At 49.2% G+C, this 26,940-nt stretch overlaps 13 protein-coding genes across 13 annotated transcripts; 5 read left to right on the top strand and 8 right to left on the bottom strand.

Annotated features, from left to right (window-relative positions):
- Positions 1 to 1,534: 1,534 nt before the first annotated feature.
- On the top strand, positions 1,535 to 3,350 carry BGZ61DRAFT_495114 (amino acid permease/ SLC12A domain-containing protein; the record flags this gene model as incomplete). The annotated part of the gene is made up of 5 exons (XM_046250837.1): positions 1,535 to 1,588; positions 1,628 to 2,052; positions 2,170 to 2,982; positions 3,094 to 3,278; positions 3,313 to 3,350. 5 exons carry the CDS (start codon positions 1,535 to 1,537, stop codon positions 3,348 to 3,350), a joined length of 1,515 nt encoding a protein of 504 aa, XP_046102825.1.
- A 474-nt stretch (positions 3,351 to 3,824) lies between these two features.
- Positions 3,825 to 4,546, bottom strand: BGZ61DRAFT_479540 (cupin domain protein; the record flags this gene model as incomplete). Its single annotated transcript, XM_046249113.1, has 5 exons — positions 3,825 to 3,831; positions 3,864 to 4,015; positions 4,064 to 4,233; positions 4,284 to 4,341; positions 4,394 to 4,546. 5 exons carry the CDS (start codon positions 4,544 to 4,546, stop codon positions 3,825 to 3,827), a joined length of 540 nt encoding a protein of 179 aa, XP_046102824.1.
- Positions 4,547 to 5,322: 776 nt separating this feature from the next.
- Positions 5,323 to 7,087, top strand: BGZ61DRAFT_355768 (putative sugar transporter; the record flags this gene model as incomplete). The annotated part of the gene is made up of 6 exons (XM_046240737.1): positions 5,323 to 5,505; positions 5,561 to 5,831; positions 5,891 to 6,001; positions 6,057 to 6,462; positions 6,511 to 6,819; positions 6,877 to 7,087. The coding sequence occupies 6 exons, from the start codon at positions 5,323 to 5,325 to the stop codon at positions 7,085 to 7,087; spliced, it is 1,491 nt and encodes a 496-aa protein (XP_046102823.1).
- A 562-nt stretch (positions 7,088 to 7,649) lies between these two features.
- BGZ61DRAFT_548189 (uncharacterized protein) lies at positions 7,650 to 9,879 on the bottom strand (the record flags this gene model as incomplete). Its single annotated transcript, XM_046255387.1, has 7 exons — positions 7,650 to 8,164; positions 8,222 to 8,386; positions 8,437 to 9,419; positions 9,469 to 9,538; positions 9,587 to 9,685; positions 9,737 to 9,756; positions 9,821 to 9,879. The coding sequence occupies 7 exons, from the start codon at positions 9,877 to 9,879 to the stop codon at positions 7,650 to 7,652; spliced, it is 1,911 nt and encodes a 636-aa protein (XP_046102822.1).
- A 633-nt stretch (positions 9,880 to 10,512) lies between these two features.
- On the bottom strand, positions 10,513 to 11,864 carry BGZ61DRAFT_423001 (FAD dependent oxidoreductase; the record flags this gene model as incomplete). Its single annotated transcript, XM_046243545.1, has 2 exons — positions 10,513 to 10,705; positions 10,768 to 11,864. 2 exons carry the CDS (start codon positions 11,862 to 11,864, stop codon positions 10,513 to 10,515), a joined length of 1,290 nt encoding a protein of 429 aa, XP_046102821.1.
- A 496-nt stretch (positions 11,865 to 12,360) lies between these two features.
- Positions 12,361 to 13,817, top strand: BGZ61DRAFT_495108 (Rieske [2Fe-2S] iron-sulfur domain-containing protein; the record flags this gene model as incomplete). Its single annotated transcript, XM_046250836.1, has 6 exons — positions 12,361 to 12,697; positions 12,754 to 13,052; positions 13,112 to 13,293; positions 13,347 to 13,350; positions 13,414 to 13,572; positions 13,626 to 13,817. 6 exons carry the CDS (start codon positions 12,361 to 12,363, stop codon positions 13,815 to 13,817), a joined length of 1,173 nt encoding a protein of 390 aa, XP_046102820.1.
- Positions 13,818 to 13,878: 61 nt separating this feature from the next.
- On the bottom strand, positions 13,879 to 15,702 carry BGZ61DRAFT_355331 (putative Zn(II)2Cys6 transcription factor; the record flags this gene model as incomplete). Its single annotated transcript, XM_046240696.1, has 3 exons — positions 13,879 to 14,367; positions 14,421 to 15,313; positions 15,372 to 15,702. The coding sequence occupies 3 exons, from the start codon at positions 15,700 to 15,702 to the stop codon at positions 13,879 to 13,881; spliced, it is 1,713 nt and encodes a 570-aa protein (XP_046102819.1).
- Positions 15,703 to 16,981: 1,279 nt separating this feature from the next.
- On the bottom strand, positions 16,982 to 17,614 carry BGZ61DRAFT_454471 (uncharacterized protein). The gene is made up of 2 exons (XM_046246231.1): positions 17,477 to 17,614; positions 16,982 to 17,417 (listed from the first exon to the last, which is right to left on the bottom strand). The coding sequence occupies exons 1-2, from the start codon at positions 17,562 to 17,564 to the stop codon at positions 17,068 to 17,070; spliced, it is 438 nt and encodes a 145-aa protein (XP_046102818.1). The 5' UTR covers positions 17,565 to 17,614; the 3' UTR covers positions 16,982 to 17,067.
- Positions 17,615 to 18,096: 482 nt separating this feature from the next.
- BGZ61DRAFT_52597 (uncharacterized protein) lies at positions 18,097 to 19,479 on the top strand. The gene is made up of 3 exons (XM_046252860.1): positions 18,097 to 18,182; positions 18,232 to 19,282; positions 19,372 to 19,479. The coding sequence occupies exons 1-2, from the start codon at positions 18,134 to 18,136 to the stop codon at positions 19,125 to 19,127; spliced, it is 945 nt and encodes a 314-aa protein (XP_046102817.1). The 5' UTR covers positions 18,097 to 18,133; the 3' UTR covers positions 19,128 to 19,282; positions 19,372 to 19,479.
- Positions 19,480 to 19,741: 262 nt separating this feature from the next.
- On the bottom strand, positions 19,742 to 20,227 carry BGZ61DRAFT_355063 (acyl-CoA N-acyltransferase; the record flags this gene model as incomplete). The annotated part of the gene is made up of 1 exon (XM_046240682.1): positions 19,742 to 20,227. The coding sequence occupies one exon, from the start codon at positions 20,225 to 20,227 to the stop codon at positions 19,742 to 19,744; it is 486 nt and encodes a 161-aa protein (XP_046102816.1).
- Positions 20,228 to 20,707: 480 nt separating this feature from the next.
- On the bottom strand, positions 20,708 to 22,003 carry BGZ61DRAFT_355606 (uncharacterized protein; the record flags this gene model as incomplete). The annotated part of the gene is made up of 1 exon (XM_046240718.1): positions 20,708 to 22,003. One exon carries the CDS (start codon positions 22,001 to 22,003, stop codon positions 20,708 to 20,710), a length of 1,296 nt encoding a protein of 431 aa, XP_046102815.1.
- Positions 22,004 to 24,017: 2,014 nt separating this feature from the next.
- BGZ61DRAFT_548183 (uncharacterized protein) lies at positions 24,018 to 25,189 on the top strand (the record flags this gene model as incomplete). The annotated part of the gene is made up of 3 exons (XM_046255386.1): positions 24,018 to 24,664; positions 24,722 to 24,897; positions 24,958 to 25,189. Exons 1-3 carry the CDS (start codon positions 24,149 to 24,151, stop codon positions 25,187 to 25,189), a joined length of 924 nt encoding a protein of 307 aa, XP_046102814.1. The 5' UTR covers positions 24,018 to 24,148.
- Positions 25,190 to 25,228: 39 nt separating this feature from the next.
- BGZ61DRAFT_479530 (fungal-specific transcription factor domain-containing protein) lies at positions 25,229 to 26,769 on the bottom strand (the record flags this gene model as incomplete). Its single annotated transcript, XM_046249112.1, has 2 exons — positions 25,229 to 26,676; positions 26,733 to 26,769. The coding sequence occupies 2 exons, from the start codon at positions 26,767 to 26,769 to the stop codon at positions 25,229 to 25,231; spliced, it is 1,485 nt and encodes a 494-aa protein (XP_046102813.1).
- Between the last annotated feature and the right edge of the window lie 171 nt (positions 26,770 to 26,940).

The raw sequence follows: 26,940 nt of genomic DNA, 5'->3' as shown, positions 1-26,940 counted from the left end.
CCAAGCGCTGTCTAATATTAGCCTGTTGAAGCTGGAGCCCTACTTGAATGCTCCACACCGTATTTTGCGAAAGGCTTGAATGAACAATGTTTCAAGACCTGCCCGACGGGAATGGTGATAGTTGGGCATCCGGAGTACATAATTTGCACATTCCAGTTCTAACAACGCGATCAATGTCACAATGGGCCCGTACTTGTTAGATGCAGTCAAAAAAGTGTCTAGAATGCGGATGTTCTTGATTCACTGTCAACGAAATAGCGAATCTGCTTCCCTATTCAAGATGCCTGCCGTGTAGAGTAAGCCGGGCTGAGATAATCCCCGTAGAGCGGTAGTCGGAGAACGACTCTGGCTGATGTGCCACCATAGTGCGGAGTAAGATTGGGGACGTTACCCTGCTCATTGGTTGCTAAGATTCGAACAAGCAAGCTAAAGCTAGTCGACCCACAGGTTACGTCTTGCTCTCATAACAGTATCCCGATGAGGCACTGGCGCCGTGAAGCTGATGATACGCTACCAAGCATCATAACCGCGGAGCAAGAAATGGACAAAGGGAGCAAAGGAAAGCCGAGGAAGTAGACATTTCGAATTTAACCATCGTTCTAGTTTCGAAATGCGGGGTTGGAACCTAACGATATGCAAAAGTTAGTATCGTCGAGCTGGACACTTCGACATCTCTTGCTGACGATCTCTACCTAGGTAATGTACACTCCCGCACAAGATATTGGCCGGAATTTCATCTTGATCCTGTATTTTGACACAGTGACTCTCTGTATTGATGGAATTTTGATGAACTTGCCTCCTCCGCCCCCTTCTTGAGCTCGAGTCAAGCATCTAAATCCAGACCCAAGACCAAGCCCCGGGACGTACTAAGGACAGACGAGTGATGGGGCTAATCCAAAAAGAGGCAGGGTTTCCTGGGGGAAGCTGGGGAAACATTAACGATGGTGTCGTGGATTTCCTGGACCACCAATGGATGGCGTGACGCAACGCCATGAGCGGAGTCCCAGTTACCCCCGCACTTCCCCAGACGCGGGGTGCATGAGGCCGGCTATGAGAGCAGTCAGGATACTAGGATATTTCAGAATACTCAATGAGACACGACTCATTGGGGTCGAAAATAGTGTAAGGTATACTCATGGACGCTGGACTATCTCACAGATAACCTCGGTTAGTCTTCCTCTCCCTGCCCACCTTACCTTGTTGGCGCCTGTCGACTAGAGGCTATGGTGATTGCCTACCCAGATGAAATGATTCGAACAAGAAGTCGTTGGGTATCTATCCCCAAGGGCCTCAAATGTAATAAATAGTTCCATCCTATCCATGATTTTACCTTCTATTACACAAGGTGCTCCTCTCAACAACACTACTCCACCTTGAAAACACAACTCTTCTGTCCTTTACCATTCTATTGTCTTGTCCCTGTTTCTACGGTCATCTCAATCAGCTTAACCCTTAATATCTCACGTGAACAAGTCCTTCAACTGAGTTACTGAACGCCATTCAACAATTCTCGCACCTTTCTGGGCCAAGCAAGATGGCGTCAGACGAAAAGGAAAATGCCAAACTTGAGCCTTCTCGCTCAGTCTACGTAGGTAGCATTGATGATGCCAATGGCTTACGATACCAGCAAAGCAATGCCATCGTGGGCGGTCTGCACCGTCGGCTTGGCAATCGCCAGATCCAACTCATCGCAGCTGGCGGTTCCATTGGAACAGCCCTTTTTATCAGCATTGGTGGTGCTCTCGCCAAGGGTGGCCCGGGCAGCCTACTCATCGCTTACACCATCTACTCCATTATCCTCGCCCTTGTCAACAACTCGATTGCCGAAATGAATACATACATGCCCACTGTAGGTGGCTTCGTCCGCTTGGCAGGCTACTGGGTTGATGATGCGCTGGGCTTCCTCGCTGGCTGGAATTTCTTCCTCTACGAAGCCCTGCTCATCCCATTCGAGATTACTGCTCTGAACTTGGTTTTGTCATTTTGGAACGCAGATATGACGAATCCAGGCCCAACAGCGGGTGTCTGCGCTGGTGTTATTAATTGCTATGGGTAAGGACTTTACTTTTAGATGACATATTGCCATCATCATTGTACCCAACACTCCCTGCCTTCAAAACGAATCAGCATCCCTGAGTATTAAATATGTACTGACTTGGACGCGTACAGAATTCTCAACATAGTGGCAGTGCGATTCTACGGAGAAGCCGAATTTTGGCTCTCTGGAGGGAAACTCGTCTTGATCTTCATGCTCTTCGCATTTACCTTTATTACGATGGTTGGAGGCAACCCCCAACACGATGCATACGGCTTTCGATACTGGTCACACCCAGGACCATTTGCAGAATATCACACTCAGGGTGATCTTGGCCGATTTGAGGGCTTCCTTGCTGCTATTTGGAGCGCTGCCTTCACGATCGTCGGCCCTGAATACATCTCCATGGTCGCGGCTGAGGCCAAGCGCCCCAGTATCTACATCAAGTCAGCCTTTCAGACGGTTTACTATCGATTCTGTATTTTCTTTATCGTCGGTGCGCTGGCTGTCGGAATCGTTGTTCCCTACAACCACCCAACCCTTGTCGAAATCTACTTCGGAAGCGGTGGAGGCGGCACTGCAGCAGCCTCGCCGTACGTTATTGCCATGGAAACTCTGGACATCGGCGCACTGCCGCATCTGGTTAATGCCTTGATCCTGACCTCTATCTTCTCGGCCGGAAACACATACACCTACTGTGCAACGCGGACGTTGTACGCCTTGGCGCTTGAATGGCGAGCTCCTCGGTTCCTACGCTACTGCAATCGCAGCGGCGTTCCGATCTATTGTTTCGTGGTAGTCATGCTTTTCCCTCTTCTTTCGTTCTTGCAGCTCAGCAACGGATCAGCCAAGGTCTTGACCTGGCTGATTACCCTTGTGACAGGTGGCGGCGTGATTACTTTCATCGTTATTTCGATTACATTCCTCAATTACTATCGAGCCTGTCAGTCCCAAGGAATCGACCGAACGACCATGCCCTATTTTGGTTACTTTCAACCTTATTGTGCCTGGATAGCTCTTGTCTCTTAGACCATAATTCTCTTTGCTTATGGATATAGCTCTTTTACTCCCTGGAGCGTCTCCGACTTTTTCGCCAACTATACCATGCAGATACTGGCTCTTTGTCTGTTCTTTGGATGGAAGTTTATCAAGAAGGCCCGATATATCACGCCCAGCAACGTTGATCTAGTTTGGGAACGGCCCATCATTGAGTCCTACGAGAACTCTATTCACGACGCCAGCGGTGGGATTCTGGACTGAAATGGGTTACCTTGTAGGCTTACGGCAGAACACCAATGTGCAGATTGATGCTTAGATTTGACGCTTGGAGAGCCAAGCTATGTCTTTCTTATCTGAAAGCTCCAAGAGACGTCGAGGAGAGCGGTCGGACACCTGATGGTAATGTCGTGTTAGTATGGGGTTTTGATATCGGAATATTGCACCCACCATTCCCTCAGACAGCTACAATAACCATTGGCGTGACTATCACCGAGTTCTTTACGAATGACTTCGGCGAGCGGTATGGCTTAGTTCCCATGCCACAGCGGGAAGACGAGTCCGACGCTGGGAAGCGACTGGGTGGATAGAATCAACAAGTTCTTGTTGGAAAGTCAACGGAGCCTCTATCAGGGTTTCTGCCAGGCTGTTGCTGGTGCAGGAGGATGAAAGATTTAGGCCAAGAAACACAATAGCTTATACTTACTAACCTCAATTCGAAGAATTAATCTTAGGCGTGCTGCTCAGCAACTTGGATAGTGGCATGAAAGTAAGGTCTCATCCACTAAGTCGCTCAAATCCTATAAATTGGTAGGCATATTTTTCTCCTTACAGTTTAGAAAGAACGGGCTTCTCCCAGAGTTTCATCAGTGGACCCTCAGAACCATAGACAGGATCCATCTCTGGCATTCCTACTGCTTTAATATCCTGTGTGAAGTTTGTGGCCGGCTTTTTACCAGTCTCGTTTCTCCATCGAGGACAACCCTGCTTAATTTAGCTTCTCGTTTTCACTTCAAGGAGTGATTCAATTACCTCTGGGTATACACCAATGTAGCGATAGTCTGAGGAACTCCGAAGCGAGGAGTGGGCTGTGCCTGCGGGTAGAACGATGACATCGCCAGTGTTGACGTTGATCTCAATGCCGTTTCCTCCAGTGGGGGAAATTTGACCCAAAAGCATCGTCGAGTGACCTCTAAATACCCCTTGAAAATGTCAGCCGGGATTTCTTTTAACTAGTGAATGAATCGCTCACCATAACATTCATGACTATTAGGGTGAAAATGGCGAATTCCAATATGACCCCAAGTACCCTGTTGCCACGTGATAAATACAGCAGTTCATCGAGGCAGTAGATTTACGCACCCGTTTCTCCCATTTATTTGAGGTTAAAAATTGTGTGGCAGTTTCTTCTGTGTATGGCTCTGGCAATACACCACGGTAGTGTAATACAGGCAGCCTGTTGTTCGGGACATCAGGACTCCCGCTTAGGAAGTAGCATTGAACGGTCTGCGCCATTGTCAAATGTGAGCAGTGAAATTGGTATGTGTGAATCGGGGAACGTCAAGCTGAAAGAATTGGTGCACGTATCTTTCATAATGGTGCTGCACACATGTACTTTCATTTCGTAGATTGTAGTCTTGGGTGATCTTGAGAGCGATGCCAGGGCGGGAGGATTCCGTGTCGCCCGCCTATCGAGGGGCACGGCGAGACACGGCCATCACGGCCCGCCTCCGGACCACATGAGCAGCTCCTAATCAGCGGATGATCTAGACCAGTCCCTCGTGCGTGCTTATCTACGTATTTCCAACGCTATCAAAGATAGACAGCCCGAGACGGCTAGAAACTGCCCGCCCCCGCAACGTAGTCTCCCGCTAGCAGCTATCAGCGCTGGCACCGCGTCGCCGGAGCACCCGGCCCGTGAGCGCCCGCTCCTTGAGATATCCCCCGGAATTCTCGTTAGCATTGTTCTCAAGGAACATCCATCAACCTTCAAGATTACCATTGGGCTACTCATAGTCCGCGGCGCTATCAGTTGCAAGTATGCGGCCTGACTGTTGAGATAGTCGTGGCACATGTACATCACAACGTACAGTTGAAAGTATGCTATATATTGATCGCTGGAGCCCCTCCCCAATGCTTCATTCACCATTGGCTCTACAATAGCCCTCAGCCTGCCTGAGTGTCACCTTACTACCAATTTTTACCTTATTCATTTCAACAATAATCCTCCCTTGGGATAAATCCCTGACGCAATGGCGTCTGACGAATCCAACTTGGAGAAGAGGAACTCCATGGTCAAACCAATTGAGCGCACGACGAGCCAAGACCAGGGCAGCATCAGTCCTGTTCACGACGCTCATGGGGATCTCGTAACCAACAATGTCATTGTCGACGAAACCATCGAGGCCATTGGCTTCGGCAAGTTTCAGTGGCAGCTCACCTTCTCGTGTGGCTTTGGTTTCCTCGTAGACCAGGTTCGTCATGCATCTCAACTTGCTGTGAACTTGACACTGACACTTGTGCAAATAGATGCTTCTCGTGTCCATTAGTTTGGTCACCCCCCAAGCTGCCATGGAATTCGGTCCCAAGTACCCGACCCTTCTGTCGGCATCGAACTACGCTGGCTTGCTTGTGGGCGCTGTCGCACTTGGCATGCTAGCAGACAATATCGGACGCAGGCTTGTGTGGCAGGTTTCCATCTTTGGAATCTCCATTTTTACCATGGTGGCCGCAAGTTCCCCCAATTGGGCTTCACTGAACGTCTTTTTGATGATCTGTGGTCTCTTTGGTGGTGGCAATCGTAAGTAATGGTGCTTTTTAAAATGAATGTACAGGTACTGATCATGACTCTTTTTACAGTCGCGATTGACTTGGCTATTCTGGCTGAAAGCATCCCTAGAAGATGGTCATTCGTGCTTCCTGGACTTGCCGGCGTCTGGGGAGTCGGGAATGTATTCACTGGCCTCATCGGTAAGTCTTATAGCTGTCTTCGACTGTAGTGATTCCCCCATGCTGACGACTCTAGCATGGCCACTGTTGGTCAACTTTGGCTGTGCCAGTGGCTCGACGCCTGAAACTTGCTCCAAGAGCGACAACATGGGTTGGAGATACCTGTACATTGTTCTCGGAGGACTGTGCCTCATCATGTCACTCATACGCTCTTTCGTTTTGAGGTCCCAAGAATCACCGAGATGGCTCATTGCTTGCGGAAGAATTCCCGAGGCAGTTGACGTGCTCAATGCGATCAGCTCCACGAATGGATCCAACTACACTGTGTCCGCCGACCAGTTCATTCCGGTCCCTGAACGAAGCCAGAATGAGACCGTGTCTATCCACGACAACTTACGAAGGGCGGGGAAACTGTTCTCCGGGCCAAAACAACTTCGCCTGATGCTTTGCCTGATCTTGATGTGGATCCTCATTGGCATTGCGTACGTTTATTTCCATCAACCCGATCGTCTTTGAACTAACGAATGCAGATACCCACTATACACCATCTTCTTGCCATACTATCTTGCTGCTCATGGAGCTGATCTAGGTGACGGAAGCACCTACACAGCATACCGTGATTGGACGGTCTCCTCCGCCGTAGGAGTTGTCGGCCCTTTCGTGTCCATGTACATGGTGTCGCTGAAGTGGTTCCGGTCCAAGAGATCACTCTTTGTCATGGCCTGCGTTTGTACGGCCTTTTCTGGCGCCTTCACCACAGTCAGAACTGCCGGGCAGAATCTTGGGTTCTCGTCGATGATCAACTTCTCTCTCAATGGGCTCTACGCTATCATCTACTCGTGAGTCATAACTTGTAACGTTTTAGAATACCATGATTGCTAATATTCACATCACAGATACACCCCACTCGCTTTGAATGTAGAACATCGCGGACTGGGGGCTGGCTTTTTGATGGCTGTCGGTCGAATGTCCTCCCTGAGCGCACCCTTCATCGCTACCTTTTCGGATGTGACTAGCTCTGCCCCGATCTGGGTGTCCTGCGGTTGTTACGTTGCTATTGGACTTGTTGCGCTTGCCCTTCCGGTGGACACGGCGACTTTCCACTGAACTTATACATACTGTTGCATTGAGTGGAATGTAGATACAACAAACTACTTTACAATAGTCGTCTATCTAGATTCCATAGGTGACCTTTATCTCTGCTTCGATAGTGCTAAATTATTGACATGGTTTCCACAACGCTCCTACAAGTAGCCAATGCTCTCGTTATTGATGGACCATGTAGTGACTGGTCAAATATTTCTTGGTCAAGACTTCATGAATTAGCATGAGTCTTTGTTCAACCAATGGTAAATGCTGTGGTGGCAGTATACTATGGCCTAATCACCAGTAACCCCTGCTCAGGGATTCGGGGATCAAGAATTATACCTAGCTAGAATAGATGGCAATCTCATAGGTACAGTTGCTGGTGTTTTTCTGCATCGCATAGGAATTTGTAAGCCTCTGGTTTCAACTCTTGGTCTGTCGGCAATTTTTGTTACATCTATGCTTCAAAATATTTAGCTAGGATTATTTAAATATAATTGCTTTCCTGACGTTTGCATGTGAAGATAGCCTTCAATAAGAAATAAGTTCGCGGAAAATGACTAAACCATGATAAACTATCAACCTATACCGGAATTGCAACAACGGCCGCATGCCCGTTACATTTCTCGCTCAGTCCAGCACCCGAGACTCCATTTACAATCCCATTCACGAATCCGTTCCCAACTCCGCTCTCAGCTTTATCGACGGCCAACTTCTTCACGCCGTTCTCAATCCCATTCACCACTCCATTAGTTTTACCGAGTCCCGGCTCTGTGCTGGACTCGGAATGTGACTCGTTCGTCTCTCCGAAAGCCACGAAGTTCTGTGGCAGTGGAGTGCTCTTCCAGAGATAAAAGCTCAAATCAGAGTCCTTTCCAGGTATCGTGGTGCTGTGCTTGAGACTTTCCTGCTCCTCGACTCCGAGGGGGTCAAGCTCAGGGCTCTCGACCCATGAGATGCCGTGGCCCCAGTATGCATAGCGTTCTCCTTCATACGCCCAGTTGTAGTCTTCCCACCTATTCTCGGCAAGGACTTGTATGTAATGAAGTGAACTGCCCGGCCACAGGGCAGTCACCTTGCCGTTGGTTCCACGCTTGACTGTAATTATCCTGTCAACAAATTCCTCGAGAATAATGTGAATAGTGGGAAACTTACACCAGCTGCGGCATGTGCCAGTCCAAACCATGTCCTTCATACGAGATTGCGTGTGTGCATCGAAGTCGCTTTGGGCCTCACTTCGCACATCAAAAGAGAGAATGCGCTGGCGGATCATCTTGCGCATAATTCTGATGAAGTAATCTCCAGTTGCTTCCACGGGTCCTATTTATCATGTTAGCGCTTCTGTGATCAGACTTGAACCCGAGACTTACCCATCAGGCTTCCGTTGGAGATCGGTGTGTTAGGCCCGAGAAATATGAAATAATTCGGAAAACCAGAGACGCCAGTTCCCATATAAGAAACTGGGCTGTCAGACCACAGGTCCTGTAGGTTGAAGCCACTGGCGCCATAGATGGGAAATCGAGGTTTAAACGTGGTGTTGAATCCCGTTGCTGTCACAAGGACGTCGGCTTCGAATTCTTCACCACCAGCAACAATGCCATTCGCAGTTATTCTCTCAATTGGGTCAAAAACGGGTTTGACATTTGGTTTCTGCAACGCGATGAGAAAATCTTCTCCTGGGTTGATGCGTCGACAACCAGCCTCGAAGGAGGGTATCAGGTGTTTCCGCAAATTCTCATCGGGAATCAAGCTCTCCATGCGTTCTTGGAACTTGCGCCGAATGTCGTTTTGCTCCGGGCTATTCTTGAAGAATGCGCGAAACATGGCGTTGAATTGGCTCTCGAGGTCTTTCCGGGTCTTCAGGTAGCTTTCGTCGTTCCATCTAAACTTGTCCTTCTCATTCTCGGTGTAATCGTAGTTGGTTACATCCGGTTTTGGTAGCGCGATTGGCGGGCAAATCCAAGAGGGCGTCCGGATGTAGACCTGGATTTTCTTTGCCAGCGGTTGCAGCTGCGGAAGCAACTGAACTGAACTGGCTCCAGATCCGATGACAGCAATGCGCTTACCCTTCAAGTCAACTGACGAATCCCAAGCGGCAGTGTGTAGCAATGGCCCGGAGAATCCGTCGAGTCCCTTGATGTCTGGCATTTGAGGGTTGTTTAAGATTCCGCCTGCATTTACCAGGACCTCAGACTCCACAACTTTCCCCCCCTGGATCTCAATGGTCCATGTGCTTTTCGCGGTTGACCATCGAGCGCAAACAATTTTGCTATTGTAGCGGATGAATTGCTCCAGTCCAAAGTGATTTGCCACGCCTTTGAGATAGTTCTTGATCTCTCCCGAGGAGGCATAGCTGGTAACCTGATGAGCAAGCAATGTTAAAATTGGAGTGAATTACTTACAACTTAGACCAGGCTGGGTTTGGTGCAAATGAATATTGGTAGCAGTGACTGGGAACATCGCAGGCACACCCTAAGTTTCCAATTAGTAATCTTTTGCATAATTTGGTGCATTACTCACCTGGATAAACGTTCTCGTGCCAGGTTCCGCCTAGGTCTGCGGATTTTTCGTAGATGGTGAAGTCGACATAATCTGCCAAATTCTTCCGTAGCTTATATGCTAATAAACTGTGAGCGGTAAGTCCCCAAGATCTTGCCTATTCCTTCTTACCCATCAGTAGACCAGACACGCTAAGAACAGCAAGTCAGCTAGGAGCCCAAACACAATTATTCTAGTGATGGTTTGCACACTCACCCTGCGCCAATGATCGTGCAGCGGAGCCTCCGGGGCTCGGAGTGAAAGGTACCGTTCATCTTCAGGGGCTAGAAGTCGTTGAATTGGGTGTTCGGACTGATTGCGATTACTTCTCAAGACTGGCTGAGATGTATTGGTGGTATTAGTTGCTCAAGATGTCTTAGATTTGGTCGCCAGTATGGCCCGGAAGCGGCCCGGACGCAGGCCAATAGTGCGCCGATTGCCTATCAGGCGGTATCCGCACAGCTGACCATCATTCCACATTCCCTATCAACGGTGGCGGCGGGGAGGTAACCCGGATCTGGGGCCGGAGTGGGGACGGACGTGCAATGAGCGGCCTCCGGGCAACACAATTATAGATCGCACCAGACTACCACCCGTATCAAGTGATCCGCGAATCAGTATTACGCTCATTACATACGCTAAATGCATTGGAGAGATGCCGGTTGCAAGCGATAGACAGTTCTCAAAAGATAAGGTGCGGGCGGGTTGTTTCAATCTTAGATTACTACGGAACTCTTCAAGACTGTGCGGCAGACATTCCCACTCGCCGTAGATTCAAGAACTTAAGAAGATCATATACACGATTTCATGTAACTTAGAATGGCTAGCACTAAAGCGGTTTTGAATACGTAGCTACATTTGTATCTAAATCTGACTCTATGAGTCCGGCGCTACCGGCATGGCGGCTTCTACAACTTGGCCTGCTCATGTCCAGCCAAAGTTCGAAGTGGTGGACCGCCGCGGCTCCCGTCACCGAACTTGACCATCCCCTCCTTTCCGTTTGGCAGGCGAAACCTCCACTTTTGGCGAACCTCTGAAGAAGCCTTGTTCTCGAAGCAGTCGGCGATGTACCGCCCCAGAACGGGCAAGAACTTGAAGGCGCTGTTGTGTTCCACGGGTTAGCAAAGAATGATACAATTGTCAATACGGGGCATAAAACGTACTGTCCAGCCCCTCCAGTAGCCACAAAAAGCCCATCAGCTTGCGGGTGGTAGTCGACGACGAAATGGCCTTCTGGAGTGTCGGAGTACCAGCAGAGGCGACGATCCATCCATGGGGAGTTTGCAAAGGCCGGCAACAACTGGCGTAGTCCATCCCTCAGTCCTTGGTCGGCATCTTCCGGTAGAAATGAAGCTTCCGCATTGTTTCCATCTCGCTTTGGTGATGACACGAACCGGGGACTGTCCTCAATGGGAACCCGAGTGGCAAAGCCATAACCATGTCGGGCGATTTTGAGAATATTTGTATCCGGAGTAGGAGGGAAGCAAAAAATGCCAGTGCTGAGATTGATGATGACTGGCATCTTCCTCAACGGTTCCGCCTCCTCTGGAGTAAGCTGAATGAAGCCAACTGGTTGTCCGGATGCGGTGGAAGCATGACCCATTGATAACAATCGATTAGACCAAGCACCGGTAGCTATAATGACTTGGGATGCGAGAATGGGGTCTCCTTGAGCCACATTCACTCCAACGACACGTTTTCCACTATAACGAAGCGAGAGAACCATGCCCCGAGGTCCTGTGATGAAACTGACGCCTGCAAGACTGCATTCCTGGCTCAACTGATTGATGCTCTTTTCGGCATCTGCCCATCCTCCTTTGTCATTGACAGAGGCTGTCAGTCCTTCCAGATTAGAGGGGATACTCGGGTACTTTTTGAGGACCTCTGACGCCTCACTATACTCAGTGAGCTCACCACCAAGAGACTTGTTAATAGTCTTGGAGCTCTCGAGATAGGAGTTTCCCGACTTGCTCGCCAACATGACGAAGCCCGAGGAGAAGTAGTGTTTTTTGAACTGCGTCGTCCATCCCTGGAGCGCCTCACGAGCCATCTTGGCGTACAGCTCGTCGGCATACTCAACTCGGATGACTCGAGAAATGTCAACACTACTGCCGTCAGCCACGGGCGGCTGGTAGCGGTCCAGCACGGTAATGTTTTGGAATCCGCGCTTCTTGAGTTCCAATGCGGTGGAAAGGCCAAAGACTCCAGCCCCGATAATGACGATGGAGTCGCTCTTGGCGATGGGGTTTCGTGTGGTCATGATTGGTGTTGTTGAGAGTAGTAGGGTATTCCAGTGCAGGGAAATTGAAATCAGAGAGAGGAAATGTCGTTGAACCAAGCAGTTTGGCATTGGAATCGGGTCACTTGAAGTCATAGACATGTCATTCGCCGACTACCTACACACACGAGCGTCTACTCCCACCGTCACAATCCAACCCGGAAGCTCCGCCGGCCTCGCTTACAACTATCTATCGCTGTGGGTACGGAGGGCGGCCCGGACCCATCCTCTTATCCACGCCAACTCCGCACGCTCCGTCCCCACTTCTTAGCTTCACAGCTAGTCAGTTGTGATACCGAGTTCAGATACATGAGGATTGAGTGTCACGGGGCCGGCCAGATAATGGGTATAAGGGGAATAGAATGAAGGCCGGGATAGCAAAAGATCAGTTCGGATAGTAAACCATACCCCAAGCATTAGAGATTAACACAATCTCATTCCATCCCATTCCATTTTATCAACAGACCCAATCTGCAAGATGAGCTCCTGGTTCGGATTCGGCAAAACTGCCAACAATGACAAGAGCGGAGACGGGGTCGTGCGAGCCCTGCCAGCATCATGGTATCGCTCCGAGGCCATGTACCAGCTGGAGAGACGGTCCATTTTTTCCAAGCACTGGATTGTCGTGTCCCACAAGGCGAGGTTTGTGAACGCCGGCGACTTTGTGCAAATCACCGAGGCCGGCTTTGCCTTCTTTCTCATCAAAGACCGCCAAGGGAACATCAGAGCCCACCATAACGTCTGCCGTCATCGCGCGTATCCCTTGGTGGAGAAGGAGTCTGGCAAGGTGTCAATCCTAGCGTGCAAGTACCATGGTATGTTGACTCACCTATCATGCTGCTGGGAGGAACGCAGTTCTCATAGTGTCTAGGGTGGTCGTACGGCTTCGATGGGAAGCTCGCCAAGGCTCCCAAGTACCAAGAGCTCCCGACCTTCGACAAGTCTGCCAATGGGCTATTTCAGATCCATGTTCATGTTGACCATCTCGGTTTCGTCTGGATTAACCTCGATTCAGAACCTGAGCCGACGGTGTCCTGGTCAGAGTACTTCTCCTCTGTTGATCGGCAAGATCGGCTGCAGAAATTCGACATGAGTCAGTACCACTTCGATCATCAGTGGGGAATGGTTGGCGATTACAATTGGAAGACACTCGCAGATAATTACAACGAGGTTTGTTCACCAGCATCTGTTGGTGCTTTGCCAGAGAAGCTAACTTACCGACCACGAAGTGCTATCACTGTCCTACGGGCCACCCGGCCCTCAATACCATCTCCGACATGACCAAGTACTGGGTCGAAACGACAGGTGGTCACATACAGCATTTCAATGTCGACAAAGAAGGAATTTCCGAAGACGCGACACCAGGCATATATAGCACGTTCTACTACCCAAATGCCTCCATCACGATCTCGTGAGTCCATCAGCAGCTATGCACTTGGCTCGTCGGTCACTAACATCAAACAGGCCGGTGTTCTTCTACATCATGCGCTGCATCCCAATCTCCTCTTCGCAAACGAAGATGGAATACGAGGTGTATCGTCACAACGACGCTTCAGATGAGAAGTTTACCTACATCAACGAAATGTTCAAGCAGGTGTTGAAAGAGGACAAAGATTTGTGCAACGCCGCTCAGAAGAATCTCAACGCTGGAATCTTCACCAATGGCGAACTCCACCCTCGAGTTGAAAAGGTTGTCACCGCCATCTCCTATTCAAGTCCCAACGCTAACTTACTGCCTCTTAGGGCCCGTTGTTCTTCCAGGATCTCACACGAGGGCTGGTCATGAAGCATCGTGAACAAGAGGAAGCTGCTGGACAGGAGATCTGGCCAGCTACCCCAAAACACCTTGTGTCAGAGAAGAACAAGGAAGAGATCGATTTCTGCAAGAGTCTTGACTGTGCTTCTGGAAACGGGCCAGCGGAGTTAGCATGGTAGTTTCCAGACTTAGTGAAAAGATTTTTCCAAGTAATGATCCAATAAATTGTATGTGAATTATTTACACCAAGTCAAAATTAAACCAATTATCAATTGCCCTCCCAAAGTCATTTGGCTGTAGAAACAACGCATCTTGTTCATTCAATCCCACGAACCTTTCGTAAGCTCGATCTTCATTAAATCCAGCCGTCTCCGTCAGCGCGCGTGTTGCGCGAGTGTTGGACCTTTGAGTCGGGCTCGTGTCCTCATCCGGTGCATAAACAGGTACTTCTTTTGGAGCTGTCTTGTGGCCGAAGATGCCAGCAGAGCCTACCAAGTCGAACTCGGCCACATCTTGCCTTCGGTTCTCCGGTCCGGCTGTGAGTGCGTCTTCGAAGATGGAACAGTCCCGAGCTGCGCCTTCACATCCCGCTTTCTCGTAGATCAGGATGTCCCAAAGTAATTGCGCGTCGATTGACCATGACTCTTGGTTATCTTCATTTTCTGCCGATTCTGGTCTCGGTGATGGGACGAAGACGATGCTTTCTTGCAACTTTCGCAAATTCTGGGCCTGTAGATTGTCCAGTCAGCTCCAATCTGGACAAAAGATCTCATGAAACGCACCATAAGCGAGACGCTCGGCCAGACCGAGCCCATTCGCTGCAGAAATCGCATGCACGTCTCAAAACCAGCCTGGGCCTTGTCTCGAAGCGTGTACTCCTTCACGAAGCTATGCTGCAGGTGAATTGTAGCCACTATAGCTACACAATGCGCGAGCACTGGGTCCGATGCTTGAAAGTCCTTCTTCTCCAGCTGGTCAAGGAAGTAGATGATCCAGCCCGCGTGCCGTGTAATCTGGTCAAATGATTGCTGGATGAAAGACTGCGGCATCGTGTAGCGGAAGTTCCGGAGGCGCATAGATAGTAGGAAAGGATGGTTCAGAAGGCACGGGATAGCTGCGTACATGATCTGGAGGAATAGCCATGGTCCCCAGTAACTTCGCTGGCTCTGCAGCGTTTCTATGTCGTGCCCGGCGAAATCGTTTGCCGCGAATCGGTACTTGAGCGGTACTTTGCAATCGACCTCAAGATGTCGCAGCATGACGGACGAGTAATCGGAGTCCGGATTCCAAGGCGGCGGCGCATCCGAGCTCACATAGGAGGCCGCGTACGCCCTAGCCATCCGCCAAGCGTCTGTCAGCTCAGCTGCGTAGGCAACAATAACGGACCCCGGCTGGTTTTTTTGAGCAAGTTCGTTCGGGAGTGTTGAGTCTTGGGCTTGTTGGCCAGTAACGCGGCTGGCAAGCATGGGAGAGGTTCTTTGGCTTTGCGAGGGAATCGCTACATGCGGTGGGGCCGATAGTGAGGTGAGAGACCCATGGATGTTCTGTAGCGTCATAATACCCTGAGTGCAGTAATTGCATTCTGTCACATCCCCAAGGGATGTTCTCGGCGGGATACTGTGAACAAGATGGGTTGCCATGCTGAGATTCAAGCCAGCTTGTACAACGTTTCCGTCTATTATCCTGGATTTAGCATGCTGCAACAGGTTCACTCGGGTTAAAGCCGTACGTACCTACGAAATCTAGCTGGCTCAGCAAACACAAAGTCTGCAATGTCGACAGTCTAACGTGGCCGTCTGCGATACGATCCATGACTAGCCTCCGAGAAGCCTTGGCCATAACCTGCAGTCGTTCCCGCTTCTGGGGGGTTAGAGTGCCAGGGGGGAATCGCAAGCTCAGGGACTTGACAGCAAGGAGAACTTCGCGGTCCCGACTTTTCAAAGAGTCGAGGAAGTTTTCCTCCCTAAAGAGAGCGATAGGCTGGTTATGGCACCAAGTTAGGTAGAGCTGGCCCGTCTCGACCAGGGTTTGATCAGTCACGGCGGCATCGCTATCAAGAAACATTATCAGCGCTGAGACGGTAGAAAACGGCGTTTGGTATCACTAACTATAGAGGTTGAACTCTTGGTTGGTTTTGGTTGTTCCACAGCTCGTCGGATATGATCTGAGATTGAGGCGTCGGAGCCTGCCGACATGACGGCGCTATGGGACGTGATGTTGTAGTCGTAGGGCTACGATGAGACAGGTCAGCAGTCGTCAGAGTAAAGGATATCCTATCATTTAATATTGCTCACTTACCTTAAATTCTCGATCAAACGGTCCAGCTTTCCTTCCAGGGCTTCCATCCGGTATTCCTTGATAGCAGCTGGTGTTACTCAAAAAGTCTTGCAAGTTTTGATCTTTAAAGATTCGAACTTACAATCTTCCGGTTGTGTCTGAATTGACTGGAGTCGGCCTCGGCTGCACTGTAGATGCATTGCTGTCCCAGTCGCTGGCAATAAGAGCATATCGGTCGTTCTCCCGGACATTTTGACTTTTTTCTCCTATTTCACCAAGGTCAGATCTGCCAATGTATTCCGCATTCATTATATAATGCGCACCGACAAGGCTCGCACGCCTGATGCGCCCGTCTCATCGCTCTTGAATCGTCCATTGGGCGATTCTTTTTTGGTGTCGCAGCTTTTTTTGCAGAGAGGGCATGCGTGTGGCCATTTCCCGAGTCGTCGGTCAGTTCGGAGATGGCCCGGCATGGACTTGAATGGCGAGGGTTGACCTCTTAAACAAGACGTGGAATGCGGGGAAAGCGTGCTAACGCGGTCTGGTATAGCGATGCTTAGTATCATCAGTTTTGATTGGCTAGAGGTAGCCGATTTTGGTGACAATCTAGTGGGTACGAGATAAGTCGTTAGCCTATGGCATGGACAGGATTTTCAACAGCTGAAGCCTCACCAGATAACCAGATAGCAGAAAGATTGGTGTGTTGCGCCAATATTTTAGCCCATGTCGTCAAGATCACTTCGGTCCTACATATTGGTGCTGGTTGTCAATGATGAAGGCCACAAAGACTATCTCATGGTCCTAAGTAACAGCTATATCTCAACATCAAGATCATACATACAAAACGAAAGGTCGTGATATAAGGGCTCAGACCTCCGTGATCAGCGAGGAAATGCATTTTCCATTTCCATTAAGATATTCTATAATTATTGAACTTAAATGCCCTTTCCTACACCAATCCATTTTAACGGGTAAATTATAAATATTTTATTTAGGTGTAGGGTAGACGCATTTGTCTCACCATGTTTGGCAACTCGTTGCTCCTCCTTGCTCTGGTGATTAATGATGCAATGAAAACACTTGTGTATACTTTATCTCCTATGACATGTACGCTGCGCTCAACAATAAGGCTTGATATTTACTCAACTTTATTCAGTACCAAAATATGCCTCCTTCACCCGCTCCGAGCTTCCCCGATGCCTCAAGTTTACCGAGGGACTCTTTTACCCTCGCGACCATCGCCTTACCATACTCTGGTCCCAGCGGCGGTGTAGGCAGAGTTATATCCTGTTTGACCCAGGGGATGTTGGCGACCGAAGACGCTGCCTCCTTCATCGCATCTATTCCTTTGTGGTGATATGCTGCTCCGAGGACGACTGCCTTGACGCCGCGGTCTAGGTTCCCGGACCCGATGTCGCTGCTCTTGACTTCGGGCATTATTCCTTGCAATACCTGGGGGATTTCTTTGGCCCCCGCTTCCGGGGTGAGGACAAAGTGCACGACTGTGTGATCGAATTAGGCAACTGGCCATTGTTACTGGCGAGTCAGGGTTGGTACGTGCCTTCATACTCAGGCTTGAGGCCTTCGATAACACCTTTGCCAATCTGTTCAGTCTTGCCGCATAGAATGATAGGAGTGGGGTTCGTCATTTTGCGCGTGCCAACCTGAAAATGAAGTTTTTTGAAGAGGGAGATTGGATGTTGGGCAAATATTTGGAGCTTTTACATTCCATCGCGATGACCTCACATCAGCACTAGCGCCCTTTCAGCATGGATCTCCACGATGACGAAGTCACGTGAAAATGATGCATTTGACATGGATAGGCTTAAATACATGATTGTTTGTTGGTTGGGTTTAGACTGACAAGGCTGTTTGTGATCTGTGGGGCAATTGCGAGCATTCCAGATTGCTATTGGAGTTCCTGGCGGTGTTGGTTGCGATCAGGCCGCTCACCGTTCGCACCACTTGACAATTTCTTGGCTCTTGGATTATCCAACTTCGGTTGGTGGGTATCTATATTGCATGGGGGTATACCCCAGGCAGTTCACGTAACTATACCAGGATGGTAAAACCCTCACCTCTTGCGCCACATTTCCTCTGGCGTGACCTACGAGAGGACTGTGTTGGTTGGAGTTTATAAAACAGCCCACATCCCTTCGCTGTCGTTACCAACAACAATGCCACAACCTTTACGACTTTCCCTAGTGAAGGCTACTCTATGATGCGACTACGCCGTTTTATGGGCCTTGGGCTGCCGCTTTATTTTGGTAAGTAGCATACATCGAGTCAAAAATTCCACGCTCATACAATTCTTAGGAATCACCCAGGCCGTGCCATGCGGCAACGTCACGATTTCTAGCGCCGCCGATGCAGCTGAAATCAGGAGCACCTGCACTGTAATCAGTGGAGACCTCGACTTCACCTATGATTTCAACAGCACCATCAATCTCGATGGGGTTGAAGAAATACAAGGAGGAATTTATCACTCTGGTTGCAGGGCATTTCCTGAAACATCAGATTGCCCGTCACCGTCACCGTTCTCCATCTCTGGTTCCACCCTCACGACTGTAAAGGGTACTGTATCCCTTAAGTTTTTTAATGGACTAAAGGAGCTTCGATTCCCGAATCTCACGACTGTAGAGGGCGCCATTACTCTGTTCCACCTCTATGATCTCGAGCGACTTGACATCACAAAGCTCTCGCACGTTGGCAGCATCTTACTCGAAGCGCCGAACATGACGACCTTGGAGCATGAGAGCTTAAAATCATTTACGAACAACGCTGGTTCAGTCACTTTATGGGCTGCTGGTGTCGACTCAGTGGACAGTTTCTTCAACTATCCAATTGAAATCGCAGAGGACGCCTCCGATTCCCAGTCGTTCATAGATGTCTACGAGCTCCCTAACATCAGACACATTAATATTGGATGGCCTAGGGTGAAACAAGTCACCATCAAGGGAGACAACCTCGGCGTCACCCTTGGCACGGAAAATACCACGTCCATGGATATTGGCATTCTCTCACTTCTAGGCAACATCACCGACTTGGCTCAAGGAGACGTGTTCACAAATCTTACTGTCGGGCAGCTAATAGTCAAAGACAACTTTGACATGACACACTTAAATGTGTCTTTCGATCAGTTGTCCACCCTGGAGATCAATCAGTGCGATGGCCTCAAGACTTCGCAGGTTCCCCCCAAGGCTATCGACTAGGAAGACTTTAGACTACACATCAGATCGTGTTTGAATCTAAATCTCAGTTCCGAATATCACATCAATAGCGATGGCGAGAATGAGAAAAGCTGGTATTGGCCAAACAATATCACACTCATCAACATTGATTCCACCCCCACGGCTAATGAGTTCTTGTAAGTTTCAAGTTTTCATTTCCCTATCAACGCTTCAGGATGACTGGACTTTACGCGAGACTTATTATCCTTTACTAATCTACCTACAGCAAAAGTTTCCGAGAGAGATACAATGAGACCAACTCGAAAATCCCCAAAGTCCTCCAAAGGTTCTCTGTAAATCCAGCCCTTGTATTGGATTTCAATTGCGCACCCTTTGACGAATTAAACAAAACCGGTGTTTTGGCCGAGTATTACGATTGTTACAACACGGTCGATCTGATGGCTAGTCTTGCAGCTAGTCATGAGCCTTGGGTCTTTGGAAGTTTGTTCCTAGCAATTGCTGTGCTTGCATTTAGTCACATTTAACATCATAATGGTACTGATGCCTCAGGCGGTCAAAATTCCATTCCCTGCAAATTGATGCCTGTTCACTATCGAAATGGATCTCCTGAGTGCTGAAGCATCGAGTGCCTTTTGTTACAATTCCTTGCGAAAGTACATGCGTTCGTAGCCCGACTCAGTCTTCCTTCCAGTCTCAATGAAGCCCATCTTCGCGTAGAGACTGAGATTCTCATACATCTTGATGTTTGTAAATAACGTGAGAGCGGAAATGCCCTGAGATCGTGCCAAGTCTTCGGCGTAGTTCATCAGAACGCGTCCGTACCCGCGACCTTGGGCCGCAGTATCAACAGCTAAGTTGTTGATTTTGATTGAAGCTGACTCGCTATCCGTAGCAAGCACGATCGAACCGACGACGGTGTCGTTGATGTCGGTTTTGAGGACAAAGATATCATGCGTGTCCATGAGTTCGTAGTAGTCTGTTGTCATTGGAGCGGGCTCCTTGCCTATGCGCTCGACATATTTCGAGTACGCATCTTTGACTATAGCCTTGACAGCTGCTATATCTTCAGTTTTGGCTTTCGTGATGGTAACACCTTCGATCGGCGGGCGGATTTCGGACATTTTTTTGGTTGCGAAAGTTGATGGCACCTGATATGACAACCAAGCGGGCGATTCTCTAGTCATGCACGAGAAAACAATTTGGAAGGTCTTCGTAGTGCACTTAGGCCTCGTGCTTTTAATTCTGGGTTTCTTATCGTTCGTTGGCAATTGTGAGTCAGACCTACCGGTGTCGGACTAATCCGGCCCGCAATGAGCTGCTCGACTCGAGGATTGATAATCTGGACATCCTACGCTAGGTAAATTTAGGCAGTTTTGGGATTATCTGTAAGCCTGGAGCGTAGGATCTCCGCCAAGAGTCATCTGTATTAGGTGTAAAATCATCAATCTTGCCAAGTTTCAGGGTTGAGTCACAATGACTAGATCGGGTTGAATCCAATACACGAAAGAAAGTTGACCGTGTGGAATCACACATTGTCTGGAGTTTGGTGATACGGTATAGATCAGTCTATGTCTATGTGTATCAATGCATTATTCTAGGTTCTAGTTGGACTCAGAATTGTCACGACTGCCGTTGGCCATTTTCAACTCTCGCTCGGCATCAAGACATCGCTTTCGAATTGAGAACCAGGCGATGACATGCCCAAGAACCAGCCAACTAAACATAACAGGAAGAGCCACTCGCATTGGGTTTGCGCAGCCAGACCAAACATACACAAGCATCTCGTATGTCTCATGGGCGGGTAGTGCATACCCCCAACGATACCAGCCAGGACTTAGCTCAAAGGGAAAGATGGAACTGGCGACATTGACCATCACCCAGCTGACAACGAAGAGAGAAATGAATTGCAGCGGAATGTAGCTCGCAATAAGGGACTCCATTAACACCCAGTTGACCTCAGTATGAAGCCACATCACGAGCCAAGTCAAGACAAATTGTCGTCCAGTAACGTTCCAGTCCTCGCGAAACGCCCACAAGTACCCAGCCATAACCAAGGCGCCGACAAAGGAGTAGACCTTTCCGATTGCGAAACGGATCAGCCAAACATCCCGAATACTAGCATGCGTGAAGACTTGATGCTGCGAGCTAATGCCATTCATAGCGAGGACGAGAAAGAACTGCGCTAGAATCGGCACCACCATAAATGCCGTGTTATAATAGACACGGGTGCCTTGGGTAGTGGGCATGATAAGGTCGATAGTGGCACTGAAAGGGTTGAGATATGCGATGACGGCCTTTTCGTCGGAACTGTTGATAGAAGAAAACCCATTTTTCCCGCCCGTGGACAAGTAGTAGGCGCTCCGGGCACCTTCTATCAATTCCTCAATGCCAGTGCGGATTTGGCCGTCTGCCACAGTTGGATAACGTGCTTGGTTGTAAATGTATGTGAACGTGTCGGTCGAATTGTACGAAGATGCTGCAATGCCACCGTCGAGGGCAGCTGATAATCGAGAAGAAGCGTTCGAATGAGTGTATATGCCGGCCCAGTAGTGGCCACTGCAGACAGCACGGCAGACGGAAGCAGAGTCAGGGTAGTCAGTTGCTGATCGGAATTCGACGGTCGGGAAGGAGTCGCGTTGCAGTTCAGAGTAGGCTTTCTGGGTAGCTTCGCCGATGTTGCCTCCGTCGTAGTCAATGGCGAGAATCTTGAGGGCCTTGATTCGGCCAGTCTGTCTGAAGGCTGTTCCAAAGAAATTGGACATGATTGCTAGGAACATGACGAGAATTATGGCGCCCATCATTACCTTGGGGATAATGAAAGACTTTCGCCGGCCGTCCCATTCGGGATGTCGGAACCGTCGTCGACCCAACTCTTCGACAGAAAAGGCTTCTTCCATTGGTGGTCCCATGATGACTTCCTGGTACAGGTGGTTTGGAAGCTATAGTAATGGGATTTGAGAGATCGAAAGTAAAATGAGAGATGTGGTAATGAGACACGGCTGAAGGAAAGATTGTTGATCAGTTGGTTGCTCTGCTAATTTTCACTGACCGATATGGGCTGACAGCATATTTGTAGCTAGCCATTTAGCAAATCACCGTATTTCGATTTGCCGTTGGCTGCATGACGCTCGGCATTTGACAAGAAAATTAATTGCCCGCGAGTGGCATGATGTGAATTTCGCTGGTGCGCTCCGCTAATTCTGGTGATGCCGTCAACAGCTCCTTCGGTCTCCGAGATTTGACACGACGTCAGTGGGGTCATCCGCAGGAGATTTCCATAACTCCGGAAAAGAAGGAAATATTTCGGAGAGCCGGCCGCAATTTTGTGGTTATGGCGTTGGAAAATGAATCAGCGAGTGCGATACATCCGACAACGGATTTAGATGAGCCAAAGTGGCTAGTCGAGCCGAACTCCCCACTGAATATTAGTATCCGATAGGCAGTGTTCTGATACTCTGTGGGGTTTATGTCTACGAGGGATGTAATACCTGAAAGCGCTGATACAATGAGTAATGAAAGAAACTGAAGAAAATCACTTATTGAATTCATTGGCCTTCTAGACTCCATCCGGCGCTTACGTGTTGCAACTCCCACCACTAGGTTTGGCCCCCTCCCCCCTCCAGACCTTGTCTGATTCTAAGCTGATTAATTTTTATCATGGCTACTAATATAAATCTAAACAGATTTACCGCAAATAACAGAGCAGGCTCAAAGCCCTCTAAGATACAGTTACAAGCAATACGACTACTGAAACAGACGAAGAAGTGCTGGATAGGATAGGCCGGAACAGGGCGTGGCTGTTAGAGCCGCTAAAGCTGCTGGAGAAGATTCGGGGCCAGGAATGGGTCTTCCAGGGGCGGAGGGTTTGGTCGAAGGTTGACGAACGAAGGCCACCAAAGCCTTCGCCTGTAAATCTTCGACCCAGAAACCCTCTGCCCCCGGAAGACCCATATAGTCGAACACCGAGCCATCTCCAGTCTTCCTGAGCGAACTACAGCTTATATATTCATACGAGGTTTAACTTTTTCAAGTAAAAAAGCTTGATATTTGGTCATTGTGGTGGCATTGGGTAAGAAATGCTTGTACTGTGGATAAAGACAGAAGTAAGATTGATGTTTGGGCTTTTCAGCGCGGTGCGGTTGCCAAGATGGAAGGAACCGCTTCGGAACATGGTGTAACAAGCTCTCGAACACTGTCTTTGGTGAAGCAGATTAATTCAGCTCCTGAATTTGAACCATGATCGCTGATTGGTATTGTTCCCGTAGCAAGAATTGTAACCGAAAAGTGGCCCACCGACGTTACGGCGAAGAAGGAATTCAGCCACTGGGTATGCCTCCACACATGAGAGAACCTTCGAGGTATCCTCAAGCAGACAGAATGTCGGGTTAAGAATTGGAGGTTGACGTCACAAGTTGTTTTGTCGCCAGATCACATTTGGTCTTAAATGGTTCGGGTTAGCGACGTTCTCCATAGTGAACCTGGTGCATCCCACTGGTGTTTCGGAAATCCAGAGGGAAATGCAAAAGTACCTCATCACATTGTAACATCAAGAGATAGTAACATCTGTGCGATTGGGTGGCACTTCTCGAGGAAACGCATCAGTCCGAGTGAGCCACAATAGAGAAGCAGGTTCCATCGCTGATCTCCATATTTGACCTGGCTAACTCAAATTGGTATATACCTGGAGACGCTAATAAAGTCTAGGTCTAGACTAGTGACAAGCTATTGTTGAGTCTTAGCAAGTGGGGCATACACGATGATTGACGTTAGCTAATCCGTTTCGGGGAACTAGGAAGAGAAACGTCGAGGCCTCAACTCTTGAGACGATTGCTATTCCCAGTTTGGTTATTATCTCGAGAAATCCGGTGACGTTCTCACCATTTCAATGGAGTCCATTATTATAAGAGACACGACTCCTCCGGGCATAATTAAAACTCAGACCCTGACCCTGTGCTGGCATTCAGCCTCTCCTCATTTTCACGCCAAGTAGATTGTCAGTTGGACCTTTCTAGCACTTTATCTTCAACTCAATTGCTGTCAAAATGCCGTGTTCGGAACATGATCCAACCCATACCTTCCCTACGGAAGCCGGGACAACTCTCACGACGGTTTCTGCAACCGACCAGGAAGTCAACGCCACGTTGCTCGAGTCCATTTTGAACCGCGACGGGGCCGTCATTGTCAAGTCTCTGGTGTCGCAGGAGCTCTGCAAGCAGCTGAAGGAAGATTTGAAGCCGCACTTCGACACTGATCGAAGCGACGCTGCAGGCTTCTTCCCTTCAACAACGAAGCGAGCTACCGGTATTCTCGCCTACTCTGATGCTTGCGCTGAACTTGTCGTCAATCCTCTATTCCAGTCGGTCGCAAGTCGAGTTCTGGATAGTAAGTATACCTACTGGGAAGGCCAAAAGCAGTTGAGTGTCGTGGGAAAGCCGCAGATCGCTAGCATTGTTGGGTTTCGTGTTCAACCTGGAGGTACCCAACAAGCTCTTCACCGAGATGACGCCGACTACCACACGAGAAACTGCGATATGCCGGTGATGCTTGGTTGCGTGACGGTAGGAAGCATCCTTCTTGATAACATTTGATAGTGCCATGCTAATGATCGGGAATAGGCATTGACGAAAACGACCAAGGAAAACGGCGCCACCATCGTCATTCCCAAGAGTCACCTCTGGGGACCTGATCGGTGCCCCTTGGATCATGAAGCTATCGCAGGGGAGCTCGAAGTAGGCGATTCGATGATCTTCTTCGGCAATGTGTATCATGCCGGAGGCTCTAATACAACCAAGTATGATGCGAGATGTCAACACGGTCAATGAATGCGATTGCTGATTGAGACACTCCACAGGAACGAGGCGCGCGAGACTATCGGAGTTTTCTTGTGCAAGGGAACTCTCCGCCAAGAGGAAAACCAGTATCTTGAACTACCTCCTGATGTCGCCCGAGCTAGAAACTTTTCGCCACAGCTGTTACGATTGCTTGGCTATGGAATTTGTCCACCCGCACTTGGTCTATACAAATACAAGGATCCAATGGAACAGATATTTGGCGTTATTGACGAGGAAACAGTTCGGAGGTAGTGGGTTATGAGCGTGTCGGTTGGATAACGGTGCCCTGGCCTAGACAGCCAGGATGCGACGCCCAGCGGCCTCCCAATCCTGGGCGAGGATCCGCCAGTCAGTTTGTGTGCCATTCCAGAAAGTTTGAAGAAATTCAAGTATCTCCAGATAGTGTTTAAACTTTGTCGACTCGTAAATATCGAGAAAGACTTTGACGACTTTGCCTTGCTGGTCTACATTCCCGTGACATTCCGTGCCCGCAATCAGGGCAGGCCAGGGAAGATTCTGGAGGTGCAATTTCTGGTCGTCAAACTGCAGAAGTTGATCCAGGAGTCGTAAAGACAATAATTGCTGCTCTAGACGCGTTGCAGGATCCAATTTTTCGAGACCTACGCATCGATACGAATAAAGCAGGGCAGCGTTGTGGTAGGTCTCAACAAGGTGAACTAGGTCATGGCGTGGTGTTGAGTGCTCAAGATGCAGCTTGCCCGCTGTTAACAAGGTGGCGCCCCTTGCTTGCTCAAACTGAGATCGAACAAAATTGGCACTCAACTGCTGTGGCAGAGTTGACGAATCGGTGTCTGAGCGGCATGCGGCTTGTCGAGATGTTAGAGTTACGCGGTGTAGTAACGTAAGGTACTCGGAAAATATGGTCATCTTAGTATTGGGCGGTGGTGTTATGGTGTTCTCCAGGTCTTGCAAATTAAACGATGTTGTCGAGGCAAGTACGTCGTGGATGGACAATTGGTTCTGGAGGAAGCCGAACAGCTCGCTAGTACCAGCATTGGTTGAACTGAAGATATTTATAAGCCTTCGAGCGGCTTTCAGGTGACACTCAGCGGCTTCAAGCCGAGACTGCACCATCTCGAAGCAGATCATGATGAGGATGGACGCCAGCATCCACTCTGCAGTGACCAGATCTGTACATGAATCCAGTACAGATCCTGTAGTGAGTCTATGAGTCATTTCCTCAGCGCTACGCTGTATGAATCCCAAACATGCGTCTCGAGCCAACTCAGGAAATTCGGGTGGGCTGTGGGGAAAGAGGGCGGACCCATGCTGTGCAGATATCGCTGCGACTGCGAGACGGAGGCCGGGTTCATTCTTGGCCAAGGGGAGCACGCGTCTTCGGTAGTCGTTCTGGTCTGTGTCTAACCACACCATAAGTCCCGCGATGCTTTTGCTGTAGTATTCGAGAAGCCCAGATGTGAAAGATTGAAAATCAGCACCGGCAGTTAGGAGGTCGAGTCTGTGTGGGCTGTATCCAGCGCTCTCGAGGTCTGCTGTGGGCAAGACAAGCGGTCTCGTCGAAGCCTGAGACTTTCCTGGAGAAACACCTTGATAACCCGGCGTGTTCAGACCTTTCAATCGACCTCGTGCTGCAACACCACCGATCCATTTCAGTTGAGGACCGTACCCTGGGCACTTGAGTCCTTTCTTTTGGCATTTTTGGCAGAAGGGACGTTCAAGATCACAGCGAATGCGCCGACGGTCGCAAACTTTACAGCCTGTATAGTATCAGCGCCAAACGCGCCACTTAAGTTGATGATGAACACGTATCTACCTTTTGCTGGATCTTTATGCTTTTGAGGGGTGGCCATCCCCGCAACGGTATTGATGAGGCGTCTATGCGAGAAGAGAGAGGCAGAAATACCATGTATCTGCTTTCGCTCAGAAGCAGTAGATCAGTTCCGGTATAAACACACCCTTCTCCTCAAAATGTGTCACTGGAAGGGGCATTGAAATGGACGGCTGCTATTCTAACCTCTTGG

Source organism: Ilyonectria robusta (assembly GCF_021365365.1).
Source record: "Ilyonectria robusta strain PMI_751 chromosome Unknown BGZ61scaffold_13, whole genome shotgun sequence".
Lineage (NCBI taxonomy): Eukaryota > Fungi > Ascomycota > Sordariomycetes > Hypocreales > Nectriaceae > Ilyonectria > Ilyonectria robusta.
This window is presented reverse-complemented; position numbering and strand designations above follow the sequence as displayed.

Bases quoted from the DNA above. Each gene is read 5' to 3' on its own strand.
- BGZ61DRAFT_52597 (XM_046252860.1), top strand. From the start codon at position 18,134: ATGATGCGACTACGCCGTTTTATGGGCCTTGGGCTGCCGCTTTATTTT. The intron at 18,183-18,231 runs GTAAGTAGCATA...TACAATTCTTAG, and splicing joins TGGGCTGCCGCTTTATTTTG to GAATCACCCAGGCCGTGCCA.
- BGZ61DRAFT_454471 (XM_046246231.1), bottom strand. From the start codon at position 17,564: ATGACGAACCCCACTCCTATCATTCTATGCGGCAAGACTGAACAGATT. The intron at 17,418-17,476 runs GCACGTACCAAC...TCGATCACACAG, and splicing joins CCTCAAGCCTGAGTATGAAG to TCGTGCACTTTGTCCTCACC.